Source organism: Anopheles merus, chromosome 3R, assembly GCF_017562075.2.
Source record: "Anopheles merus strain MAF chromosome 3R, AmerM5.1, whole genome shotgun sequence".
Classification (NCBI taxonomy): domain Eukaryota; kingdom Metazoa; phylum Arthropoda; class Insecta; order Diptera; family Culicidae; genus Anopheles; species Anopheles merus.
In genome coordinates this window covers 6,123,608-6,147,595 of record NC_054084.1, presented here as the reverse complement: position 1 = coordinate 6,147,595, position 23,988 = coordinate 6,123,608, and the positions used below count along the sequence as shown (strand labels likewise).

At 46.6% G+C, this 23,988-nt stretch overlaps 6 protein-coding genes and 1 long non-coding RNA gene across 7 annotated transcripts; 6 read left to right on the top strand and 1 right to left on the bottom strand.

Moving 5' to 3' along the window:
- The first annotated feature begins 3,914 nt into the window (after nt 1-3,914).
- LOC121596693 lies at nt 3,915-5,916 on the top strand. The gene is made up of 3 exons (XM_041921853.1): nt 3,915-3,968; nt 4,061-5,318; nt 5,376-5,916. The coding sequence occupies exons 1-2, from the start codon at nt 3,924-3,926 to the stop codon at nt 4,673-4,675; spliced, it is 660 nt and encodes a 219-aa protein (XP_041777787.1). The 5' UTR covers nt 3,915-3,923; the 3' UTR covers nt 4,676-5,318; nt 5,376-5,916.
- A 2,007-nt stretch (nt 5,917-7,923) lies between these two features.
- On the top strand, nt 7,924-9,700 carry LOC121595452. The gene is made up of 3 exons (XM_041919448.1): nt 7,924-7,995; nt 8,094-9,341; nt 9,414-9,700. Exons 1-3 carry the CDS (start codon nt 7,951-7,953, stop codon nt 9,609-9,611), a joined length of 1,491 nt encoding a protein of 496 aa, XP_041775382.1. The 5' UTR covers nt 7,924-7,950; the 3' UTR covers nt 9,612-9,700.
- A 3,561-nt stretch (nt 9,701-13,261) lies between these two features.
- On the top strand, nt 13,262-15,223 carry LOC121596997. Its single transcript, XM_041922439.1, has 3 exons — nt 13,262-13,445; nt 13,514-14,746; nt 14,854-15,223. The coding sequence occupies exons 1-3, from the start codon at nt 13,398-13,400 to the stop codon at nt 15,055-15,057; spliced, it is 1,485 nt and encodes a 494-aa protein (XP_041778373.1). The 5' UTR covers nt 13,262-13,397; the 3' UTR covers nt 15,058-15,223.
- A 1,573-nt stretch (nt 15,224-16,796) lies between these two features.
- LOC121595451 lies at nt 16,797-18,504 on the top strand. Its single transcript, XM_041919447.1, has 3 exons — nt 16,797-16,924; nt 16,987-18,228; nt 18,307-18,504. The coding sequence occupies exons 1-3, from the start codon at nt 16,859-16,861 to the stop codon at nt 18,502-18,504; spliced, it is 1,506 nt and encodes a 501-aa protein (XP_041775381.1). The 5' UTR covers nt 16,797-16,858.
- Nucleotides 18,505-18,754: 250 nt separating this feature from the next.
- Nucleotides 18,755-20,520, top strand: LOC121596996. Its single transcript, XM_041922438.1, has 3 exons — nt 18,755-18,867; nt 18,940-20,202; nt 20,278-20,520. Exons 1-3 carry the CDS (start codon nt 18,823-18,825, stop codon nt 20,476-20,478), a joined length of 1,509 nt encoding a protein of 502 aa, XP_041778372.1. The 5' UTR covers nt 18,755-18,822; the 3' UTR covers nt 20,479-20,520.
- Nucleotides 20,521-21,499: 979 nt separating this feature from the next.
- LOC121596998 lies at nt 21,500-22,211 on the bottom strand. The gene is made up of 2 exons (XR_006005361.1): nt 22,120-22,211; nt 21,500-22,052 (listed from the first exon to the last, which is right to left on the bottom strand). It is a non-coding gene; the product is annotated as an uncharacterized LOC121596998 (long non-coding RNA).
- Nucleotides 21,972-23,870, top strand: LOC121596995. The gene is made up of 3 exons (XM_041922437.1): nt 21,972-22,058; nt 22,172-23,446; nt 23,520-23,870. The coding sequence occupies exons 1-3, from the start codon at nt 22,005-22,007 to the stop codon at nt 23,721-23,723; spliced, it is 1,533 nt and encodes a 510-aa protein (XP_041778371.1). The 5' UTR covers nt 21,972-22,004; the 3' UTR covers nt 23,724-23,870.
- The last annotated feature ends 118 nt before the right edge of the window (nt 23,871-23,988 follow it).

The window sequence follows — 23,988 nt, the reverse complement described above, 5'->3', positions numbered from 1 at the left end:
TCATTTCAGACAGGGACTTAACTTTAGTGTGGTTGTGTGGCTTGATCTTTCTACCGATTGCCTTGCTTTGGAGTGCACTGCATGACGTGCATGATGCTATTGCCTGTTAGTACTATTACCTGCTAAAACCAACACAAGACGAATACTTGTACTTTGCAAAAGAAAAAAAAAACAAACTGTTCCGAGAACCGAAGTACAGGTGTGACAGTACCGCATGATTTACACAGCCTGCAAAACGCCAAGCGAACACTGCGTCAGCATTAGAGTGGATCACATTGTCCTTTGCCAATCGCTGTTGGCAGGTTGTGATAGGACTTATTTTCCTACCTTACACGTCTCTCTTTTACCTCAATCTTGTATGTTCTGCAAAGCTTTTGTGCACTTGTTGTTGGAATATGAATACGTACCGACCGTGTGAATTTGTATACGATTGATTGGTTTGATTGATTTTGACCCAAACTAACATAAATCGTAATGGGTCTGCTTCCAAGGTGCCATCCTGTACCATAGTTGTGCTATGCCAGACCCAACAAGCGTGGCTCGATTAATGTTTCGACCAACAGGTCCATGAAAGAGAACAGGTCGATGCGTTTAGAACAAATTGACAGAAAGCCATGGGAAAATTTTAACAGTTAAATTAAACATTGTTTATGTGCGTTGCTATGGAACGAATGGGAGTCGTTTTTGGTATTTTGGACTCAGTTTTCGCTCCTGATTGCCGATTGGATGCTTCATTTTACTCTCAGTGTTTCATTGAAAGTAAATAGGACTTCTTTTACGCCGTTGGAACATGTACTGTGCTGTTTTATGTCTGTTAAACTTTTCGTTCCTCCAGCAGGACCGTTGCAAAAGGTAGTGATTCGTGGTCACGGAATGGCAAGCAGTGAGGTTATCTGAATACAGAGTAGACTACAATTACTACTCCTTTATTCTCCAGAAGTGATTGACCGCAAAAACATTTGGTAAAAGTAAGGCTCAGCCCTCTACGTTACATAGGATAAGCGTTACATGACTTGAAACATTCCCAAGCAACATTTTTATAATAGTTTTGTCATCCACGCCACCGACCAGAGTACATTATTTAAATAAAAAAATATATAAAAAATGGGATGAAAATAAAAGTTTTATGTTTTCAGATTAACCAATATCAAGGAGACTAAATTCTGAGACACAAGTAATATATATGGTTTATGAAAAATAGTCAAAAAAAGTTCTTAAAAACTCTTGAAGCTTTAAACTGGAGTAACATTTCCAACAAGTAGAAAATAAAAAATATGTAAAATATATTTAGTTTAGTTAGATATATGACATAATTTATTATCAATGAAATCTACGTTTCTGGCCATTTTAAAGCATAATTACATTTAGTTTAAAGGCACTATTATAAGGCAGTGGCGGATTTAACGGTGCGCGGACTGAGCGGCCGCGGGGGGGGCCCCGTCAATGTAGAGGCCCCGTGTATGGTAATTCTAGCATATAGAACAATGTGTACAGTAGTCTCAGCAAGATCTTCTGTGCTAGTTAGGGGCCCCATGGATGAAGGGACTAATAAACTATTGGGGCCCAGGATTCTGCCCAGGCCAAGGATTCTGAACACACCCCCCCCCCCTCCTCCCGAGCAAACCATTAAAGTGTGTTTGATTCAAAACCTAATGCAACCATATGCACACCCCCCCCCCCCCCCCCCCCCCCCGGTCGACACCAAGCGGGGGCTTCCAATCCTTTTAACGCTTAGGGCCCCCAACACCCTAAATCCGCCACTGTTATAAGGACGATAAATTATGTTAATAAATAAATTTACACAATGGTTATAATTTCAATATCATAGTTTTACCAATAGTGGGCTAAGAAATGTATAAGTATTTTAATATATTAATTGGTTGAAAAGTAATTATTAAAATTGTTAACATTAATGAATATCAAAAACAGTAAGGTAATAGTCATATAAATATTTTTTATTTTGATGAATTATCAATGAATGAACGCTGAACATTCATAAGGTTTAGATTATTAGACATTATTATCTATCAATTTGCTCATCCACGACGGTTAAAAAAGGCGTTCAAAAAATGCTGCTTGTGTTTAGGATAAACAGGCTTTACGCGTAACGCTAGCGTAACGTAGAGGGCTGAGCCTTAAGGCCGGGCTACATTGATCGTACTCGCAAGCGTTATTTTTATATTCACTAGCGCATCTGGCGGCGACCAGCGCAAGCTAGATGTGGGTATAATTTAAGTGCCAAAATTATTCATGCTTGGTGTCTCATCAAGTTTCGACCAGCCTACCTGTTTGCCGTAGGAAATGTTGATAAACGTCCATAAATTGTAACAAAGTAGGCCGTTAATTGTTGTTGTTGGACAAATCGTCATTCATACAAAGCGTTGGGCAAATTTTTTCCACATCTTCCAATCTCTATCCATCATTGGGTAAAATTATAGCCTCCTCGACCCAAAACGTTTTTTGACAGATAAATTATACCAGCATCTAGCTTCGACCCGCCGCCGCTAGATGGCGTACGCGTTCACAAAAATTACACTACGAAGTACGATCAATGTAGCCCGGCCTTTACTTTTACCATCCTCTCAATAGTAAATTCGTCCACTTTTCCACGTTAACTATTAAGGCCAGGCTACATTGATCGTACTCCGTAGTGTAATTTTGATTTTCACTAGCGCATCTGGCGGCGGCTGGTGGAAGCTTTTTTTTGGTCGTCGGGGGAATGGTCGTGTTGAATCTCAAAATTAATTAGTTTTTAAACCGTTTTTTTATTCGAAAACTGCTGAAATACTTGCACGACATATTTATCTATCAATTACAAAGCTTTTCCAGACCAGGTAAAGTAAAAAACATGGGAAAATAACATATTTTCTGGAGCGGCTCCAAATTGTTTGGCAAAATGCTTCGGTCAGCCGCCGCCAGATGCGCTAGTGAAAATCGAAATTACACCAGAGAGTACGATCAATGTAGCCCGGCCTTTAGCCGTTTGTTTGTAAACACTTTTCCATGAAACGGTCAAAGCGAGCTGAAAATGGCAACCTAGCAACGGGACCATCGACCTGTTCTCCTTAAGAGATTTTGTCCAAAATCAAACAATTTGACATCTCAGTAGGCCGTCACGCTTAGATTGGAGTTGCTGATCTTCTTCATATTCAGATTGGCAATAACGGTCTACGCGGTCATGCCGCCCCTAAAGAGGCTTTGAAGGCCGCTGCTTTTTTCTGATTCCACTACCGGTTTGAAACATTCTCTTAACCGGTTGAACTTTTGCAATATACGACACAAAACCCTGTATTATGCCTTAAAAATACTGCTGAGCAGTCGGTATTGAATACATTCACAAAAAAATTACTCTCCGATGTTCGACCCAGTCGTAGGAAACACTTGTCAAATGATGTTTGTTGTTGTTCCATGGCGATTAAGAGCCATATATCTACATACATGATAAATGCAAATGGAAGTAGTACACCGTTTTATCACAGAATAGAACATTGACAAATACACTGAACAACTTATTGTGATGTGGTTTTCTTCAGTTAAGATTTGCTCTAGTTGGAGAGTAGCTTTTTTCCTGTAAAGCAACACTGTCGTCTGAAGCTACACAACATTTAGAGATTGAACCACTTTACGAAGCTTTTTGGGTAGAATACGCTTGTAATTACCCTTGTTTTCACGATGGTTTCCTGCATAGAAAGGAAAAAGAAAGTCACACATTCTGTTCCAAACACGGCGATATGTTTGCTCAGGTGATGTCTCACAGGAATGCCAAAACACTGCATTTTGCGGGGACATATACATTGCCACCGAAACACCGCTCATGGCAAAAACGTATGGCGCAACGATCGCGTTAAATCTATATTTTTCGACGACTATAAATAGAGAACGCCATGATAGAGACCAATCATACACAGCAGCAAATCTGCAACATGAGGGCGTTCTGCTTTGCTTTGACGATTCTCTGCACCATTCAGGTAAGATACAGCGACCTTTCGTTAGTGGTGATATACACGCACACCTCCCAAAAAACTCACACGCATCCTTCTTTCAACGCGTCTCTTTTCAGAGCATTCTGGCGCACCCGCGGCCAGACTTTGCCATCAATGGAGCAGTGTCAACCTCGGTTACGGTGAGAACAGCTGCGAACGAGCTCGGTGTGAAGATCATTAACGCTGGTAATGGTACCGTGGAGCTCACCTCCGGATACACAGAGCTAACGCTTCTCAGAACGGCTCTACAATTCATTGGTGATGAGATCGTGCGAGTCGCTGGCCCCCTGGTCCCACAACTGACCAATCTGTCTACTGATAATGTTGGTCCGATCGACACAGTGTACGGTGCTATTAATACCACGATTCTCCAATTCGAAGCATTGATAAGTGGAGGATTAAACGACACGATCGCCAATATCACCACAACCACGGGTAATTACACCTACATTGCGAAACAGTTTCACGATACGTTCAACAATACGAAAACCACGCTGGGCGAGCTGAGGATGGCACTCGAGCAACTTAGATTGAATGTGACTAAGGCAAAGAGCATGGCCGGTACAGCCAACCCCATACCGCCTGCCATCATTCTAACGTACGTTCCGGCCGCAACCGTTAACGCAGTGATCGCACAGATCCGCATCTTGCGTGATCGCGTCTCGACCATGACGTTCGTCAAGCTCGCTTGAAAATCTTAAGTTTGCGGACCGATTCATAATCTCATTGAAGGATGAGATTGTGCGTAATGCCGATAGATATCCACTGTCATACCAAGCGTTCCAAATTAACCTCGGAGTGGAACAAAACAAAGTTTATTCAATATTAGCAACCGGTCCCGGGTGCACCATCAATTTCAACATTAGCATTCAAAACGAGCTAGAAGCTAACCAACAGTACACGGACAATCTGGCACCGAAGCTCAATAACCTGTATGTTGCCTACGAGGCGATTGCTACTGAAGCTGACAAAACGAAGACATCATTCGCTGCGTACTCTGGTAAGGTGCCGACGCTGATCAGCAACCGTACCACCGAGCTCGCCTTAAGCCTCTGCCCCTCGCTTCGAACGGTATTGCAACTGCAGATTGCCAACGCTGGCTATTCGGACTTCTGCTTCAGCAAGTACTCGTCGATTGTGTTGTCGCAAGCTGCACTCACCATCGACGCGTTCGACGTGTGCTTCGAGAAGGAGTTGCTTCGCCTGATGAACCTCTCAACGATTATCGAGCGCATGCTCAAGCAACTTTCGTTCAACACTGCCGATCTTCTCAGTAATCTGCAGGTGTGCCTTAGAATCGCTGACCCGACTGCCCAGGGTGCATGCTACACAAAGGTAAGTTCCACAATGCCCCTGAAATCCACTCAACCAAACTGACACAATTCGTTTCAGATCGCTCCGTACTATGCAGTGCTAGCCGCGAAAGTCACAGCCCATACAACGACGGCCACCAAGCTGGTGGATGCAGAAACCAGGGCCAGCCTCAACCGTCTCGGTGCCTGTCTCTACTCATCGCTCTCAGTGACAGCTGTGAGTGTGGAAGAGATTTCTGCAGAGGCTTCGAAGTGTCTGGATGTCGGACCTCTATGAGGGCCTTTTTTCTCTAAACACGACATGCTACATAAAAAATTGTACGGTTCAATCATTGGAAATATAGTGCAATGATTACGCAAGTAAACAAAAACCAATAAATCACACTGGCGCAGTAGACATTTAACAGTAGGCCAAATTCCAGGCGTTCAGACATTTCGTGACAATTTTATGCCGTAAAGACGAGAAAAAGAAGCCATAATCAACAGGATTGAAACATTTCACGCATACAGGAAAAAGGTCTCAGGGTGAATGCTTGAATTCACGAACTTCAATGTCAATGTGACTGAATGATTACCGAATCAAATCGACTAAGCTTTTGCTCAAAATAAAGTATGTACACCTTCCCGCTTAATTCTCGCACCTACCTTCATTTAACTGTATCGATCCCCTTCCCATGGCATCCGATAGGTTTGCCGGGCATTTGCTACACAGGACGAATGTATTATTGTATTATCATCGGTGAGATTATTCGATTTCAACACGCTACACCCCCTTTCGGGAATTATGATAGGCCACTGGCACCACTTTATCCTACTTTCCATGTTCACAGTCACAGATCGATTGATTACCATTCGATTAAAGCGAGCATTGCTCAAGCATGACCGGTCCCCGTGTTCGATTGATTACTGTATTTACTTTATCTGGTGGCCCGTGCACAGAGCAGACTCCGTTCCCAGAAATCTAACAACCCCTGGTGACCATATTGCAAGCAAACAGGATTTAAATCCTATACAAACAGCATTCCATTGTACAAATATTGAATAATCGGAAGCTGGTGCTGTTCACCAATCCGTACATGTTCTAAGAAATGACCCGAATGGGATCCATTTGGTGCCTGTGCCATCGGCAACATTTCAAAGAATTTAGATTTATTTGTTTTACCTAGCGAAACCACTGGCAAGCGCATGTGCATGAGCTTCTTTTTCATTCTGCTCATTCACTCGTGGATAAGCACATCGTGCTGACATGGCTAGATCGTTAGTCACTCCCAACTGGTGTACGATACCGTAATACAGGTCGCTGGGGGAACATCCTTCCTACTGTAGTCTCACTACTAACCCAGATACCGACGTATACTTCGCCACCGTTAGGATGCTTTTTTGGGCATACGGATCGGTTCATAGTTGGTGTGTGTTTTGTGGGTATGCACAGTTCCTTGGAAGATTGTAAAGCCTGTAAGCCTAACTCCGTTGCTCTTTTTTTTGCCACCGTGGGTAGAGCGAATATACTTTATATTACGAATATACTGCTGAGCCTAGAGCAAGCAGATACTTCATTTTAATCACATTGATCATCAATATCAACACACTTCTGTACTAGCCGTAGAGTTGTAGAGAGGTGGTTTGATTTTCATGGTGGTTAGACAACAAGGTGGGCCCGTAGCTCTTACTGTCAGCTAACCTAGCTGAAAATTAGTTAAAGTACACTGGACGGACCGGCCTGTAGCAATTTATGGACTTCAAACTTGATATAAACCTTTCTACAGTAAAGAGTACGTGTTCCCAATAAGACCAGTGCATCTGTAAAACTCTCATAGTGCGTTATCGAGATGAAGTACAACTCCTCCAGATATGATTCTTAGACACTGTGATTATTTGAATATCAACCATAGGAGACGACTTATTAGCAAAAATGAATCTAAGAAGTAAGTTTTTCGTAGAAGACATTAACAATGGATGCATTTAAAAATCTCCTTTCAGCTTTATATAACCTTCTCGAGGCTAACGAATGGTCAATAGTTAGCTACGACATTTTTTAAAGATATTTTGCATGTTTCCTAAGCCACTAATAATGAGTTAGGTAAAGGTTAGGTTAACGCAAGAGCCAAATCCCCCATTCCTTTTTCCCGTTTGCATCTGACACGCTTGCTCTGCTACAGCTTAGTCTAACTTCTAGATATGCACTCTTGTCATACCCCAAACCACAGAGGATCCATATTGTTTAGAATTTCACCAACAATATGTCCTTTTAGTGCCTGCCGTGATAGGTATGCTGGCCATTGGTACCGTGAAGCTTAGTCACTTGAAGAAATTCCACACAAAACAGAATAGAGCTAACAGTATCACGGTGTCGGACTCATAGACAGATGTTACCAACGAGCAAGACTGGCGACCAATGAGCACGAATGAGCTTGAGAATGAGCTTCAAACCCTAGGAGGTATGGTTCGAAAAATCTGCACAAACTCTGCACAACTAGTAACACTGTTCTGTTTGTTCAGGTGATATTTTACCACAAACATACACACATGCACACACATCGCTGTGGCTAAATTATTCATGGTCCGTGGCCTGTGAAGGGTGCTGAGTTTGTCTACGACTATAAATGGAGCCCACTCTCTTAGAGTATGATCAAACGTAGCAGCAAATCTGCAACATGAGGGCGTTCTGCTTTGCTTTGACGATTCTCTGCGCCGTCCAGGTAGACTACCACTGGCCGACCACTGGGTCTGCGGTGATATACTCGCACACACTCACAGCCACTCACAAGCATCTTCCTTCCAACGCGTCTCTTTTCAGAGCATTCTGGCGTACCCGCGGCCAGACTTTGCCATCAATGGGATAGTGTCGGGCTCGGCTACGGTGAAAACAGCTGCGATCGATCTCGGCGTGGACATCGCAGACGCTGGTAAAGGAACCGCGAATCTCACCTCCGGATACACAGTGCTGTCGAATCTCAACACCTCTCTGCAATTCATCGGTGATGAGATCGTCCGAGTCGCTGCCCCCCTGGCCACGCAACTGACCAATCTGTCCACTGATAATACTAATCAGATCGAGACAGTGTACGCTGCTATTAATGCCTCAATTATTCAATTCGACGCATTGATTAGTGGAGGATTAAACAGTACGATCGCCAATATCAACAACACAGCGGGTACGGGCTACATTGTGAAGCAGTTTGCCGATGCATTCAGGAACACGAAACTGACACTGGCCGAGCTGATTAAGGCAGTCGATCAACTTAAATCGGATGTGGGTAAGGCCAGGAAAGCAGCAGGTTCAACCAACCCCATACCGTCTGCCATCATTCGCACGTACATTCCGGCCAAAACTGTCAACAACGTGATCACAGCGATCCGCAACTTGCGTGCTCGCGTTCCGCTCATCACGTACGTCATCGACAGCTCGCTGGATAATCTGCATTTGGTGGATCTGTTCATCATCGCGCTGAAGGATGAGGTTGTGCGAAGTGTCGGTCTTTACCAGACATCGTACCTAGCATTCCAAGCGAATCTCGTTGTGGAATTAGACAACGCTTATACACAGTTTGTTACCCACGTCGGCCCAACTGTCTCGTCGATCATTGCTCCTATCAAAAATGATCTGAATAAGATTGTAAACTTCGGATTTCTATCTCCAGTAATCGATAGATTAGGCACTGCTAATTATAGTGCTAACGCTTTCAACACCACATTCAACAATTACAAACAAAACGTACCGTCGCTGATCACCAACCTTACAACCAGTCTTTCCTCAAGCCTCTGCAACTCGCTTCAAACTGTTTCCAAGGTGCAGATTGCCAACGCTGGCTATTCGGACTTCTGCTTCAGCAAGTACTCGCCGCGTGTGTTCTCGCAAGTTCAGCTCACCATCGACGCGTTCGACGTGTGCTTCGAGAAGGAGTTGGCCCGCCTGATGAACCTTTCGCCGGTGGTCCAGCGCATTGCCACCCAGATTTCCTACAACACTGCCGATCTTCTCAGCAACCTGAATGTGTGCCTCGCCATCGTCAACCCGACTGCCGAGGGTGCATGCTTCACGACGGTAAGTTGCAGAAGCTGTTCTATCACAATGCGCCTGAAATCCGCTCAACCAAACTGACCCAATTCGTTTCAGATCGCTCCCTACTATGCAGTGCTAGCCACGAAAGTCAGAGCCCATACAACGACGGCCATCAATCTGGTGGATTCTGAAACCAAGGCCAGCTACAACCGTCTCGGTGCCTGTCTCTACTCATCGCTCTCAGTGACGACCGCGAGTGCGACAGACATTTCTAATGAGGCTGCGAGCTGTCTGGATGTCGGACCTCAATGATAGCATTTCTTCCCTAAACACTACACTCTAAACATACAATACGATGGTTCAATCAGTGCAAATATAGTTGAAAGGTAACGTGCGCCCAACCAATTGCTTTGATGCATTTCGATACGGATGACATGGACTTACTGTATGTGTTCCAGTAGAAGTGGATAAGCTAATGCTCCGTTATTCCAATCAATCCTCAATCTTCATGGTTCGTCATACCGTGGAAAGTCTCTGTGTTCAAGAAGTATAGCTAGCGACGCTTTGCACGCGGGTGGCACCGATACGACTACCTATATTTAAAATGTGTCGTTTCCGGAGGAGTTTAATTCGAGTAGTGCTTTTAATTGACATAAAATCATCTGCTTTTGTTATGTAATGTCAGCCCTTTTCGGCACTATACTTCTTCTTCTTTTTTGGAAAAACAATCGTTGCTGGTCAAGGCCTGCCTGTACCCACTAGTAGAGTGAGCTTGGCTTTCAGTGACTTTTGTTACAATAGCAGGATAGTCAATCCTACGTATGGGGGAACGGTCTATGCGGGGCTTTAACCCATAACGGGCATGTTGTTAAGTCGTTCGATACTACTATACTACTCAAGATAAAATGTACAACATGAGGGCGTTCTGTATTGCTTTGACAATCCTCTCCGCCGCACAGGTAGGCTTCTGAGAATAGCTTTGCCTATTGATTGCATACACATATCCTCTGGGCTATCATTTGGACGTACATTCCGGCCAAAACCGTAAAAGCAATGATCATAGCGATCATAAACGTGCTCGTACGCTTTCCGTTCATCATGTACGTCATGGACAACTCGCTAGATAATCTTCTTCGAGCTTATGCGTAATGTTGGTACCAGTGCTGCAGAATGTCACTGTCAATGCCATAAAAAATCTGGCTGAAATAAAATCCATATTCTATAAACGTTCTAAATTTCTTTTTCTCCTTCTCGGTCTCCACATTATTTTGATTATAAGCTTCTAAATGTATCTCTGCCTCGTGTTACGTCTATTCGTGACCTTGGGGTTACACTTGATTGCCAGTTAAACTTTAAGCAACAGTAGCTGTTTAAGAACTCTTTTTTGCAGTCTAGTTTGTCCAATGTTGGAATATGCTAGTATTGTATGGAGTCCTTCTTGTTATGGTGAATATTTTGCCTTGGTGAGCCAACCTGTATGCGTCACGGCTCTCACTGATGAGTGCACCCATCTCGTGAGATGCCGTTAGGTTCGGGCTTATGACGTGATCCCCGAAGGATCACTCTCTCTCTCTCCGGCGCGCCTCCACAAAGGATAGTGAATAAAGGTTTTATATGTATTAACTTATTTACGTGCATTCGTCCACCTCTTATTTTAACTACATGACGACAGACCTTAACACTAACTATCGATCAGGGAAGAACAAGAGCGCATTTGGCAATAAGGCGACACGTGCGGCTTCAGATTTCAATTTCTTCGTATGAAAATCATTCGAGACAGCATTATTTTGATGAAACTGATTCGATTTTATAACACTTTACAAATAAATGATGCTTAAAACATATATTCACACTTTAGATTGCAAGAATAACAACGTAAAACCCGATTTGTTCATTTGTAAACTACGCACAACGCCCAAAACGACAGTTGTCAACAAAATATCCACGGTATACTGCGATCTTTGGTATGCCAATGTTCAGTTGTACCTATTATGGACCTACAAATAAGGCACATTTTCGATGGAATGCACTAAAATGATGATTTTGAGAAAAAGAAAATTATACAGTAGGTGACCGATAACTGGATGTGTTTTACTGGAGTTTTTTTTAGCTGGAAGCTCGCTAACTGGAATGATTCAAAGTTAAAAAACACAGAAAAGTCAAAACATGAAACATCCGGAATCTTACGAAGAGAAATGCATAGCAAATGTGCATTTTTCTCACAAATTTAACCTCTCAGTAAGCGGTCACCTACTGTAGTTAGTTACTTCAAAATCATAAATATTCTACAGTCCTGCTCTTAGCAAAATGGTAAGAGATGCCAATCATCTTAGCAACACATTTTAAAAGGTTGATATTTAACAAACGGAAGTGGCCAGCACGGAACTAATGAACTACTTTCTTTCACTAAATTGTACGATGAATCTTCTTCTTCTTCTTTTGGCTCAACAACCGTTGCCGGTCAAGGCCTGCCTGTACCACACTACTTGTGGGTTTGGCTTTCAGTGACTTATTGATCCCCCCATAGCAGGATAGTCAGTCCTACGTATGGCGGCACGGTCCATTTGGGGCTTGAACCCATGACGGGCATGTTGTTAGGTCGTACGAGTTGACGACTGTACTACGAGACCGGATACGATGAATCACGAAAGTATATTTCTGTGAATTAACACTACCAGATTTATCAGATATCAGATGTCACTCGCGAACACATCTTCACGATCCGATGGCCTTGGTAGAGAAGAGAGCGATTCTCCAGTTGCTTGATCCTTTTGATCACTCTCTCACCGGACGCTAGAGATCGTATTCCTCTTGCATCACACGTGGCGGCGAGACGTGTCGTCACACGATTGGTCGAGAGAGATTATAGTATCAACGCGTTCGAATTCGAGTGCGATATCGGCTTATAGAACGAACGCATTTCCAAGTGTGCGATTGCGTCAACGTAGACTTCTTTCTCTGTTCGAGTGGACCGTTTTATCGGTCACCAATGTTCATAATTGAAAAGAAAAATCCTTCCGTGGTTTTAGAATGCAAATAGACTGTTCTGGGGCGAAAATAGTGTTCGTTATAGCCATAATTGGTGCTATAGCCACAATTGGTACACTTACCCTATAGAGCGTTAAGGCCGGGGAACATTGTCCGTACTCGCTAGTGTAATTTCGATTTTCACTAGCGCAACTGGCAGCGGCTGGGGGAAGCTTTTTTCATCATCGAGGGAATGGTCGTGCCAGATCTCAAAATAAAGTATTATTTTCATTATTTTTCGACGCGAAAATGGCTGAAATACTTGCACAACATATTTATCTATCAATTGCAAAGCTTTTCCAGTCCTGGATTTTAAGTGAAAAAAAACATGAAAAAATAAAATATTTTCTGAAGCGGCTCCAAATTGTTTGGCAAAATGCTTCGGTCAGCCGCCGCCAGAAAGTGGCTATTTGGAGTTATGCTTCAACTAACACTCGCAGGGAGTGTATTCGCAACTTGCCCTGTCAATGAAATGATTCGACGTATTCTTTCGACATGGAGTTGATGCAAGATGATGGTGATGCAAGAACATTGGAAACGACGCTGAGGGTCCGACTATCGGAATCAATAAAAGTGAGTCATTTGTCTTTGGAACTGCACTTAGGATGTGCAACAGTTATTCAAAGTTTTTGTAACGCTAAACTTATTTCAATTATCGAAAGTTGGTATAATTTAACATGCAAACAATATTGAAACCATCGCCACGATTGCCATTGGTGTCATTGGTACGCCAGGAAGAACTAGAACCATTTCTACAGTTGGTCTCAATTTTTTTGCAATTGCTTACCCACGCTCTACATTTTGCCTCTGGATGAGCTGTGACGTGTTAGCACAAACGCATGTTTACATAGATGGTGATGGTGGCAGTGAAAATACTCCACTGGCCTGCGCACGCTCGCGGACAGGAAAAAAGCAACCAGTGTTGAACTGAATGATCGTCGAAAAACAACCACAGGCATACTACGGGCAGGTGAAAAAATAATCTGCTTGGGTTTTCCTAAAAACGAACTGTAACGGTGGAGCCGCGCAACAGTCGTGGATTGAAAACGCTTGAGGACACAGGAGTTTGCGATGAGCACGTCGAGTGTTGCGCTCGTGCTGGTGCTTTGCACCATACAGGTTTGCTTAAATACGCACGCGGCGAGTGCGACCAACTGCATCCAGTTCGGTTTCTTTTGTTTTTTCAGCACTTGGTCGTGGCTATACCTCGGCCCGATTTTGGAGTTTACGCCCCCGTGTACGGCAGTGGTGACGTTTCCGCTAACGCCAAGGAGAGCGGTACGCTGATCGCGAAGGTGAACGTCTCCCTGGATGTGCAGTTCGTATCTGGCTACCCGCTGCTGGAGTTAGTCAAGACGCAGCTGATCGCTATTGCGGATAACTTCACCCAGAGTGCCCTGGCAGTGTCCAATTCGATCGATACGCTCGCTCTCAGCAACGGTACATTGGACAGTGCGTTTGATCAATTCAACAACGCCAGCGGTGAATTCTTTTACCTGATTACCCAAGGACTGACCGATTACCTGAACGAGCTGGACACAAAGCTCGACAAATCAATCAGCACCATGCTGGACGACGGATTGCAGGAGGTGAACAGTGAGTTGATCCGGCTCGCCGTGCTGCTGGACTCGTTGAAAGCCAAGCTGAAGCTAGCGATAAAAGCTGCCGCTTCCAACGAAATACCGAAAGCAGTTTTGCGCCAGTACGTGCCGACCAACCTGACGAACCAGATCTCGAAGAGCGTGATTACGCTCAAGGCTGGCATCCCGCTGGTGACGTACATTATTGCCAACTCGATCGAGAATCTGAAGACGGCCGATGACTACATTATCGCATCGGGCACGGCCGCCTCTGAAACGTTCGACGATGTTAGTAAGGGGTTGGAAAATCTCGAAACGGAAGTGCAGCAGTACAGTGACGATACTAGCGAAATTACCGCCATCATCGATCCGGTGTACAAGGCCAACTTCAACTTTTCCGGCGTCAATCTGTCGAGCATACCGTTGATCCAGAACCAGATGAACGAGTACACGGAAACGTACACGACGGATCTTAATTCTACGATAGCCGATATCAAGCAGTACTACGAAACGTACAAGCAAGCGATCCCCCTGGTGTCCGACGGGCTGAGCGCCTTCTACAGTACCAATGCATGCGGCCACCTGGTGCGGCTGGTGAAGGTGCTGATCTCGAACGGACCGTACGCAGACTACTGTTACAACAAGTACAGACCGCGCTCGTTCGCCCTGTTCGATCAACAGTCGCGCGAGGTAAGCCGCTGCGTTGATCAGGAGATCACGCGCCTGCTGAAGCTGCAGCAAGTGCTGCTCGCCATGGCCAAAACGCTGCTGTTCGACATCGAGGATGTACTGGCACAGGTTACGCTTTGCTCCCGCTCACCGCTAGTATGCAACACCAATGTACGTCGTTCTACTACATAGGCTAAAGGTGTTCATTCCCTTGGAATTATCGCTAACTGTAGGGCATATATCTGCCATTTTCCCTTTTTTTCTCTGCTCTATTCTAGGAGGTCGAAAACTTATTCAACAACGTAAACAAAGCGGCGAGGCGGCACCAGAACACTATGCGAAACATCGTCAAGTACGAGACGGTGGCCGGCCTGAACCGTCTCAGCGCCTGTTTCAGCACCTCCAAATTTATGCTGGTGATTGCCATCGACAATATGATTCCAGAAATGGACCAATGTGCTAATAAGGGCCCGTATGTGTAATTGCAAGCTAACAGCCGACCGACTGATGCCCTACTGCCCACAAGGAACTGTTCATAAGCTAGACATGAAATACTGTCAGAAGGGCTTTTAAATAAGTTATTGGCCCATTGTTACACACCTCGGGTAAAATCTCAGAAAAAAAGCATTCTAAATTAGAAATAACCAACTTGCTACGGCTTGCTTCAAGAAACGGGAAAGAAACTATCGTTGGCCTGAAAACGTCCACATACTTCCAGACCGCCGGCTGTTGGTTCAGCTGCTGGGTGCAGTTTTGTTTGTGTTTTCTGTTTCAACGGAATTATTTCGACTGGCTTTCAAGAGATTCACACTTCAAGCACAGCGTGTCTGTATTGAAGAACATAGCACAGCTTTATTTTATGCCTCCCTGAACATTTCTACAATCACTGAACAGTGAAGCATCATTATTGTTCACCGTGTACTGAATATGCAAATGATTGCACCTATAATTCATTTCCATCGCCGTCTGTCGATTGAACATTAAAATATTCTCACAGCTAGCTAATCCTTGTTCCATGATTTCATGCCAGCCATTATTGCTTGGTGACCTTATTTGCTTTTCCATTTCATCAGTTTTATCAGTTGTTGTGTAACCCTTCTAAGGCCTTTCATCGGCTGGGATCTTTAGCTAAAAGGTGAACGTTAAATCTCTACTTGGTATGAAAATACTAACTGAATTTAAGAAATGTTTACATTCATGTAATATTGAAGCTTGTTCTGCGCCTACACGTTTGATTAAAATATTGAAAACTATAAATTATACTTTTTAACCTTTGCAAAATCATCACGAGCCGCCATTTGGCCGAGCATAGTTTGAAGAACGGTTGTTTAGGTTTAGCAGCCATAGGCATTTTTTTAACAAAATCTTCTTTCTTCAATCTTCTTTCTCTTATGCTCTTTTCTGAAGCATTTGAGCATTTGATACATTTTCTGTTTACACTTTTTGTAATAATTAATTAGTGTGAATCATCGGCCGGTCTGGTGGTACAGTCATCAACTCGAACGACTTTAACAACATGCCCGTCATGGGTTCAAGCCCCATATAGATCGTGTCCCCATACGGTAGGACTGCCTATCCTGCAATGGTAACAATAAGTCACTGAAAGCCAAGCTCACTTCACTAGTGGGTACAGGGCAGACCTTGACCGGCAGCGGATGTTGTGCTAAAAAGAAGAAGAAGAAGTGAATCATCGACTCGCGTTGGAAACGATCAGCTTCCAGGCTAGCAGCAGTCTGCGCCATCATCCATTCGACCATTCGGGATTACCGTACAGTAGTGTAGAGCTATTCGAAAATAGATCAAATACACGGTTACCCAGTCAGTAAATAAACGAGCAACTATCTACAGGCCTGTTCTCGTGCGTTTGTCAAGAATCTCCAATATATGGTAACGTTCTATTTAAATAAGTACCTTTCGTTGCTATACAGTGCACGCCTCAATATCAACTGCCGAGAAATATGTACTCTCTCTCTCCCTCTCTCGCTCTATTTCTCTCTCTCTCTCTCTCTGTCTCTCTCTCTCAATCTCTCCCTTTCTTTTTTTTCTTTCGTTTTGTTTTGTTTTGTTATGAAATGAACCCATTTCCCGATAGTTGCACAGCATCGTTTAGATAGCTGGTGCCCACAAGATGCCGGATGATGCAACGGACAACTGAAGAAAGATGCATTCGCTCCAGAAATTTGATTTATAGAGATCCCACCATCACCGTGCGGTGGAAATAGTTTTTGGAGGCCGATCCGTGCACACCCTCTATTACTACTACCTCAGTGAACCACAGCGACCATGCAAGTGCTCCACCGTTGGCCGGTACTCCTTGTACCGTTGGTATTTTGTTTCGTGATGGTGCAGGTAATTCGAGCTGGTTTGCTGCTGCTACCGTGAATGACGCTCCGTACTACTCTGTATTGCAGCACGCTGGAGCGATACCGAGCCCGGACTTTGGTGTGCCCGTTACGATCAATCCGGTAAGGAACGAGGTCATACTGGAGGCGTCGCTGCTGACCAGCGAGTTTGTCAGCGTTGCCAACGTGAGCGTTCGGCTCGTGTCAGGCACGGCAATGCTGACCCAGGTACAGACGGCCGTCGTTTCGATCGGCCAGCGGTTCCGGGACGGTGGTATCGCGCTAATGCAACGGCTAGTCACACTCGCGACCAGCTCCGGCACAATGGGGAACGCGGACGCCTTCATGCCCGCGTACCAAGGGATCGACGCATTGCAACAGCTAACCAAGACCGGCTTTGCGACCGAGCTGGCCAACATCGGCAGGGTAGTGCCACCGCCGTCGACGCTGGTGCAAAAGTTTAACGACGCGTTTCGTGAGATGCAAGGCGCACTCAACCAGCTGCGCCTCAGCCTGAAGGCGCTGGAGCGCGATATTCGCAAATCCCGCCAGCACGTGCCCGCCCGAACGCAGAGCGACGTCACGCAGGCACTGATCGCGTTGCGGCCGTGCATTCACGCCGTACGGTACATGGTGCGGACCACTCTGCTGTACCTGCTGGAAGCGGACGAGTTCATGGTAGATGTCGCCAAAGAGTTGAGCGCGTTCGACACATCCATGCGCAACACGCTCGCCAACTTTAGCGCGGTAACGAACCAACAGAAGCAAGACGCGGTGCAGTACATAACAGACACGTTCGGCTGTAGCCTGCTGGAGCAGCACGAGGCGCTACAACCGGTAAGGCCACAGCTGACGGCTATCTCCAGCTATGCCACCGCACTGCAGCAACCGCTCGACGGTATCCTGGCCGAGCTTGGACCGTCCGCTATCGCCGCCCGAACGGAAGAGTTCGTGCAAGCCTTCGACCAGTACCGGGCGGATGCAGTCGCAGTCTCGACCACTTCGGCCGGACTCTTCGTACGTTCGGCCACGGCGCAGCTGCTACGCACGATGGTACTGACGTTGATTGCGTTCGGTCCCCAGAACGAGTACTGCTTCAATTGGTTTGCCTGGCGCGCCTACAGCCTGTACGCGTTGCACCATAACGCAGCGAGCAAGTGCTACGAGGCGGAACAGGATCGGCTTAAAACGATGGTCAAGTTCCTGCGCCACGTGGTGGATGTGGTGCTGTACGATGTGGAGGAACTGGGGGACAATCTGTCGGTCTGTGTGAATCTTGTACCGGGCGGCGGTGTGTCTTGCGTCGAGCAGGTTAGCATAACAAGGCGGTCAGCGTTTGAATCGGTACTTGCATTGGAGCATCTCCTCTATTTCTTTCTTTCTTTCCAGCAAGCAAATCTGTACACAGCGGTACTGCTTACACTATCCAAGATGCTAGACGATGGGGGTAGGCTCATCGCCGAAGAGTTTGCCGTCAGCTCGGCCAGGCTCGGTGCGTGCGTATCCTCCAGCGAACAGACGACGCTTAACGTCGTTGATAAATGGGAAAAGCTAGTGAAACTTTGCCAGACGCCACGTAATCAATAAAGTGCATCAGCGACAGAGCATCATGCATCATGAAAAATGGAGTTTGTTTTTGATCAATTAATCTTGACCGATTACTGTTTTCCTTCATCCAAAAGTTGTGTTGCAATACATTGAGAATCCATTGTACAATCCAATCATTCTCCAGCTCTTTCCATTAAGATCCGTTACCCCGAAACCGCACTGTGTGCACAGCTGGGACGGTTGAAAATCTGTACACTCATACAAGCTGGCTCGAGTGTTTACCTTCTGGTACAGGGCACGACACTCGGCAGCCCGATCTCGGCTCAGTGCTATTCTCGTGCTGTCAGGGAATAAACGATGAAACTATTTTACGGCGCGTTCATCCTCGCTCTACTCGGACGGGTAAGTTTGGGCGCCAGCCCCTCTCTTTGAAGCGCATTCATTCGATACGATTTTCCCCTTCCCAACTGGTAGGATGTTTCCGGCGAGCCAAGGCCCGATTTCGGCGTCATAGGAAATATCGCCGGAAGTATTCAAGCCGGCACGGTAGCGAACGAGACGGGCGAATCGTTTGATCAGATCGATTTCAAGACCATCACGCTAAAATCCCACTACACCGTGCTGAAGACGCTCAACACACAGCTAACGATAATCGGTAACAACATCTCCACGACCGGCCTGGAGCTGACGGACAGCCTGGAAGTGCTCGCCCCCAGCAATGGCACCCTGCCGCAAGTGTACAACAATGTCACTGTGGCGATCGTGAAACTGCAAACGCTGCTCGAAACGGGCCTCACCCCCCAAACGGCCGTGATCGAGCAGCTGGTCGGCAAGTACATCGGCGACATGTTGACCGATGCGTCGCGCGAGCTAAACGCCACGCTCGTCCGACTCACCGCCCAGCTCGGGCTGATGCAGGCGGGTGTGACCGCGGCGGTAGCTGCAACCGGCTCCAGCACCATTCCGGACACGGTGCTGCGGCGCTACGTCTCGCCCAAGGTGGTGTACGAGCTGTTGCGCGTGATGCAGGACCTCAAGTCGCGCCTGCCGCTCGTGACGTACATTATCGAGCTGACGCTCGGCCATCTCAGTACGGCCGACGCGTACCTGCTCGACTTTATGGACGGTGTCGACGAGAAGGTGCTGGAAACGATCCGGCACTACGACTCGCTCCGGACGGAGATGGAGGCGAGCTCGCTGACGGTGGCCGAGTCGATCGTGGCGCCGTTTAAAAAGTCGTATGAAAAGCAAATTAGTAGCATCGCGTTCATCAAGTACAACCTGCAAGCGTTGGATTCGTACGACGACTCGCTGAAGCCCGTGCTAGACGCGTATGCCGCCTTGTTCGGGCAAGCGAACCGGCTCACCATCCAGCCGCAGGTGGACGCCATCTATACCAGCTACCTGAGGAACATCGTCACGCTGGACGACTATCTCGACCGGTTCTACAACGACAAGCTCTGCACGCCGACCAAGGCCGTGCTAGATGTGCTGATCGCGTCCGGCCCATGGGCCGAGTACTGCTTCAGCAAGTACTCGCCCCGGCTACTCGGACTGGTGTCCGTCAATGCCAACCGCTTCCTGATGTGTTACCAAATCGAGGCCGAACGGGTGGCGAAGGTCGCTACGCTTGTCGAGCGACTGGTCGCGCAGATCGTGTACGGCGTGGAGGATCTTGCCACCCATCTGATTGCCTGCTTTAACCGGATCCCTGATGGATCGGATTGTATAGCTTCGGTAAAATGGGGTTTTTGGGAATGGAGCGTTCGCTTGAGAAGGTAAACTAAACTGTGGTTTTCTTCTTCCACACAGATCGGACCGGACTACAGCGAGCTGGTCGCCACCCTGAAGCTGAAGGTGGATGACGTGCAGCGACTGCTGACCGCCCAGACGACGGCTAGCTACAATCGTGCGGCGGCGTGCATTGCCAGCGGAAAGTGCGGCTTTGTCGCCTCGTCCGAAACGTACGTGAAGGACATTAAGCTGTGTGAAACTAAGGGACCGAAAGCCTAAACAGTTGCCGAATAAACAGAACTATGGGGAGGAAAAAATGTACATCATTGAGCTGTAGCCTAATTATTTGCCATTGTTTTTTTTTTATGGAAGCCTAATTATCGGAGATTCATTAAATAAAAGAAACAGTTTCACTGCATTCGTTGCAGTCTGTGTGCACATCTTAATGTTGCAAAATATTCCTAAATGGCGTAAAAAAGGTGAGCTGTTTCCAAGAATTAAAGCAGAGGCGGGAGAATTTGCACAGCTGCATACAGCAGCTGCTCGTCCGTTTGAAGCGTTATCTTTTTCCCCGAATCGTTTTTATGGGCATTATTCTACACAAGTGTCTCATAGATACGATAAGAAGTTTTAAAAATTCTATCAAACTTTTGGCGACGCATTCAAATTTCAGATTTGTTATTCAATTCATCACAAAAATAGCGTCCAATGTTCAACCTGCGAGTATAAACGAGCATAGTATTTTCCTATTCATTTTGAAGAATTCGGTCGCAGGGACGGGGCGAATCATGTAAGCTGAATAAAGAAACGTAACATTACACTTAGAATTAGATAGACGTCATGTGTCATGGCTGTCATATATGGTATGGCTGTCGTCCAATATCTCCAATAGACTAAGCCCCACATACGCAGGCTCAATATGTGGCACTTGGAAAGCCCAAGACTGACTACGGTTGTTGCTCTTAATTTGGAGAAGATAAGCTTTAGGCATTTGCTAGAACCTAGCAGTTTCTCTAGGTATGGATGAAAGACTTCATGATTCTTGGGGTTTGCTAATACCAGGTTTGAAGTATTCCGTTCCATAACCATGCAAACTGAAATTTTAAGTCTCTGGGACCCGCATGCAAAAGCAAGGCCAAGGTTGTAATTGAAAAATGATACTACTAGGGCAAGCCCTGAGTATACTACATGATGTTCGGCAGAGACCTATTGAGAAACTGAGATGAGAACCTTGCCTTTTCTATGAGAAAATTATGAGAAACAAACATACATAAGATTTTGAATAAATATTACAATAGTCTAAGAAAATCATGATATATCCTTCAAAGCCGTCATAACAGCAGTAGACACAAAATTGTTTAACCCTCATGTATTGGCTGCTCTCCATCGTGTAACACACTCAACATGTGTCCTCCTCGAGTGACACTAATAAAAAGGAGCCCAGAACCCGTACGCCCTCCAGCAGCAGCAGCAGAAGCAGCCTCCACCACATACACGCGTGGTGATGAGTTTGGTCAGCTGCACGGTGCTAACTGTACAAATCGAGTGAAAGAAAACAGCATACCTTTTTTCTTGCAGCGAATTCACCACCAAAACGCTACCACACCTCTGCGCCCGTATGCGGTGTGCGCGTCTGGCACAAGTTGGAAACACTTGTGGATACGCCGTTATCACTACAGTTGATTCGTCAGCACCGTTAGCGCGTTTCACAGCACACGGAAACCCGCAGGAACGAGTCTTTTCTCGAGCCATCATCAAACTTTGCGCAATTTCACGTCCGTTTGCGTGATTGTTGCGCCGCAAACATGCTGCTAAAGTCGGCACTACTACCGGTGCTGCTGCTCCTCGGTGCGCTGCAGGTAAGCAGAAGAGTCGTTGCATTAGTATTCCGTAGCTCTCGACTTGCCCCTTCAAACTTACCAGCTGCGTCGCTCTACTCTCTTTTGTCTGTGCATTATCCTTTCGACCGTAGCGCATCGAAGCAGAGCCACGGCCCGATTTCGCCATCAAGGCCACCATCTCAGGCACGGGGAACGTGGTGAAGAACTCCGGCAAAGTGAGCGCATCGTTCGATCTGGTCGATAACCTGAACCTAACGCTCACGAGCGGCTACAACCTGCTGAACGATATGAAGGCGGCCGTTCTATACATCAGCAGCAATTTAACGGCAGCCGGTATGACGTTTACCACCGCCCTCAACACGCTGGCCGCGGACCGATCGAACGACGTGAACGGTAGGTTCGCTCCCGTGTACCAGGCCATCACCGCGATGCGCACACTGCTGCAGACCGGGTTTACCGATCAGTTCGCCACCCTGTCGAAGCAGGGCCCGTTCATCACGAAGCAGTTCAACGACGCGTTCCGCTCCATTCTCGATCGGTTGACGCTGTTCACCGGTGCGCTCGATCGGATGAAGGCGGGCGTTACGGCGGCACGGGATGCACCCGGCAACCCGCCGAACGGCATCTCCTCCGACAATCTGGCCCGGTACGTGCCGCTAAAGCTGTCGATTGATCTGCAGGACGCACTGTCGCGCCTGAACGCCGACATACCGCTCGTCACGTACATCGTGGAGGAAACGCAGCGGCGCCTTAGCACAGCCGATACGTTCGTCGATCAGATGCGCACCGAGGGCCAGACGATGGTGAACGACGCTAAGAGCTCGAAGGACGTGCTGCTGAGCGACGTCGACACGATCAGCACGAACGTGATGGACGCGGTGGACGATCGCGTGGTGCCGGTGTACAACGAGCAGGTGGCCGCGCTGGCAAAGGTGCAGACCGCGCTGCAGGCAATCGCCACGTACGGGGACGATCTGCAGCCGGCACTCGAGAGTCTGGCGGCAGTTCTGGACGCGAACGGTACCAGTGCGCTAACGGCCGACATCGATGCAAGGTTCATTGCGTACCAAGCCGGCGTCAACGCGTCGGTCGCCAACTCATCGTCCGTGGAGCAGTTCATGGTCGGCGAAACCTGCGTCGGTCTGCGCAGCGTGATCGAAGCGCTTGTGGCCAGTTCGCCGTACTCCAAGTTTTGCTACAGCAAATTCTCACCCCAAATCTTAAACCAGTTTGCGCTGTCGTACTATACTGTTTCCGAATGTTACGACTTTGAGGTGTTCCGGCTGTACCAGCTGCAGGATCTGATGTCGCTCGTCGTCACCATGATCATCTACGACGTGGAGGATCTCGGGGCAGCGATCACTATTTGCGCACCGCTGAATGATGGTGCACCGTGTCTAACGATGGTAAGAGACTCTTCTTTGCCACCGTATGCTTTCTCCAGAATTGAAGATGGCTTATGTTTTTCATGCTTTGCAGATTGGCCCGTACTATGAAACGCTGGCAACCACCATAAGCCAAAAGCAAGCCTACATACTGAGCTTCATCCAGGAGGAAACCAAGTTCAGCTTGCAGCGACTGAGTTCGTGCGTTGTTGCAGCAAAGTACGCAACCATCATTTCAGTTGCCGCCACCGTCTCGAATCTGAACAGATGCATCCTCACCGGACCGGTGGCTGTTTAAAACCCTGCGTCGCCGTTATGATGTTTCTTTTGCGTACCGTTTTTAATTAGAACGATCTGAAACAGAAAAAATCGATCTGAAATAGAACGATCTGAAACGCAAATAAAAAACTATTACAATCCTAAACAGAGCATGCAGAGCAAACGGATGTTCCGCAATGGTGCATGAGCCACGAGAAAGAGAAGATCGAAAAATTCCCCATAATTCGAACCAATTCTCGAAGATGATTCCAGATGTAATTAGTTATTTGAACCTTTTTTTTTGT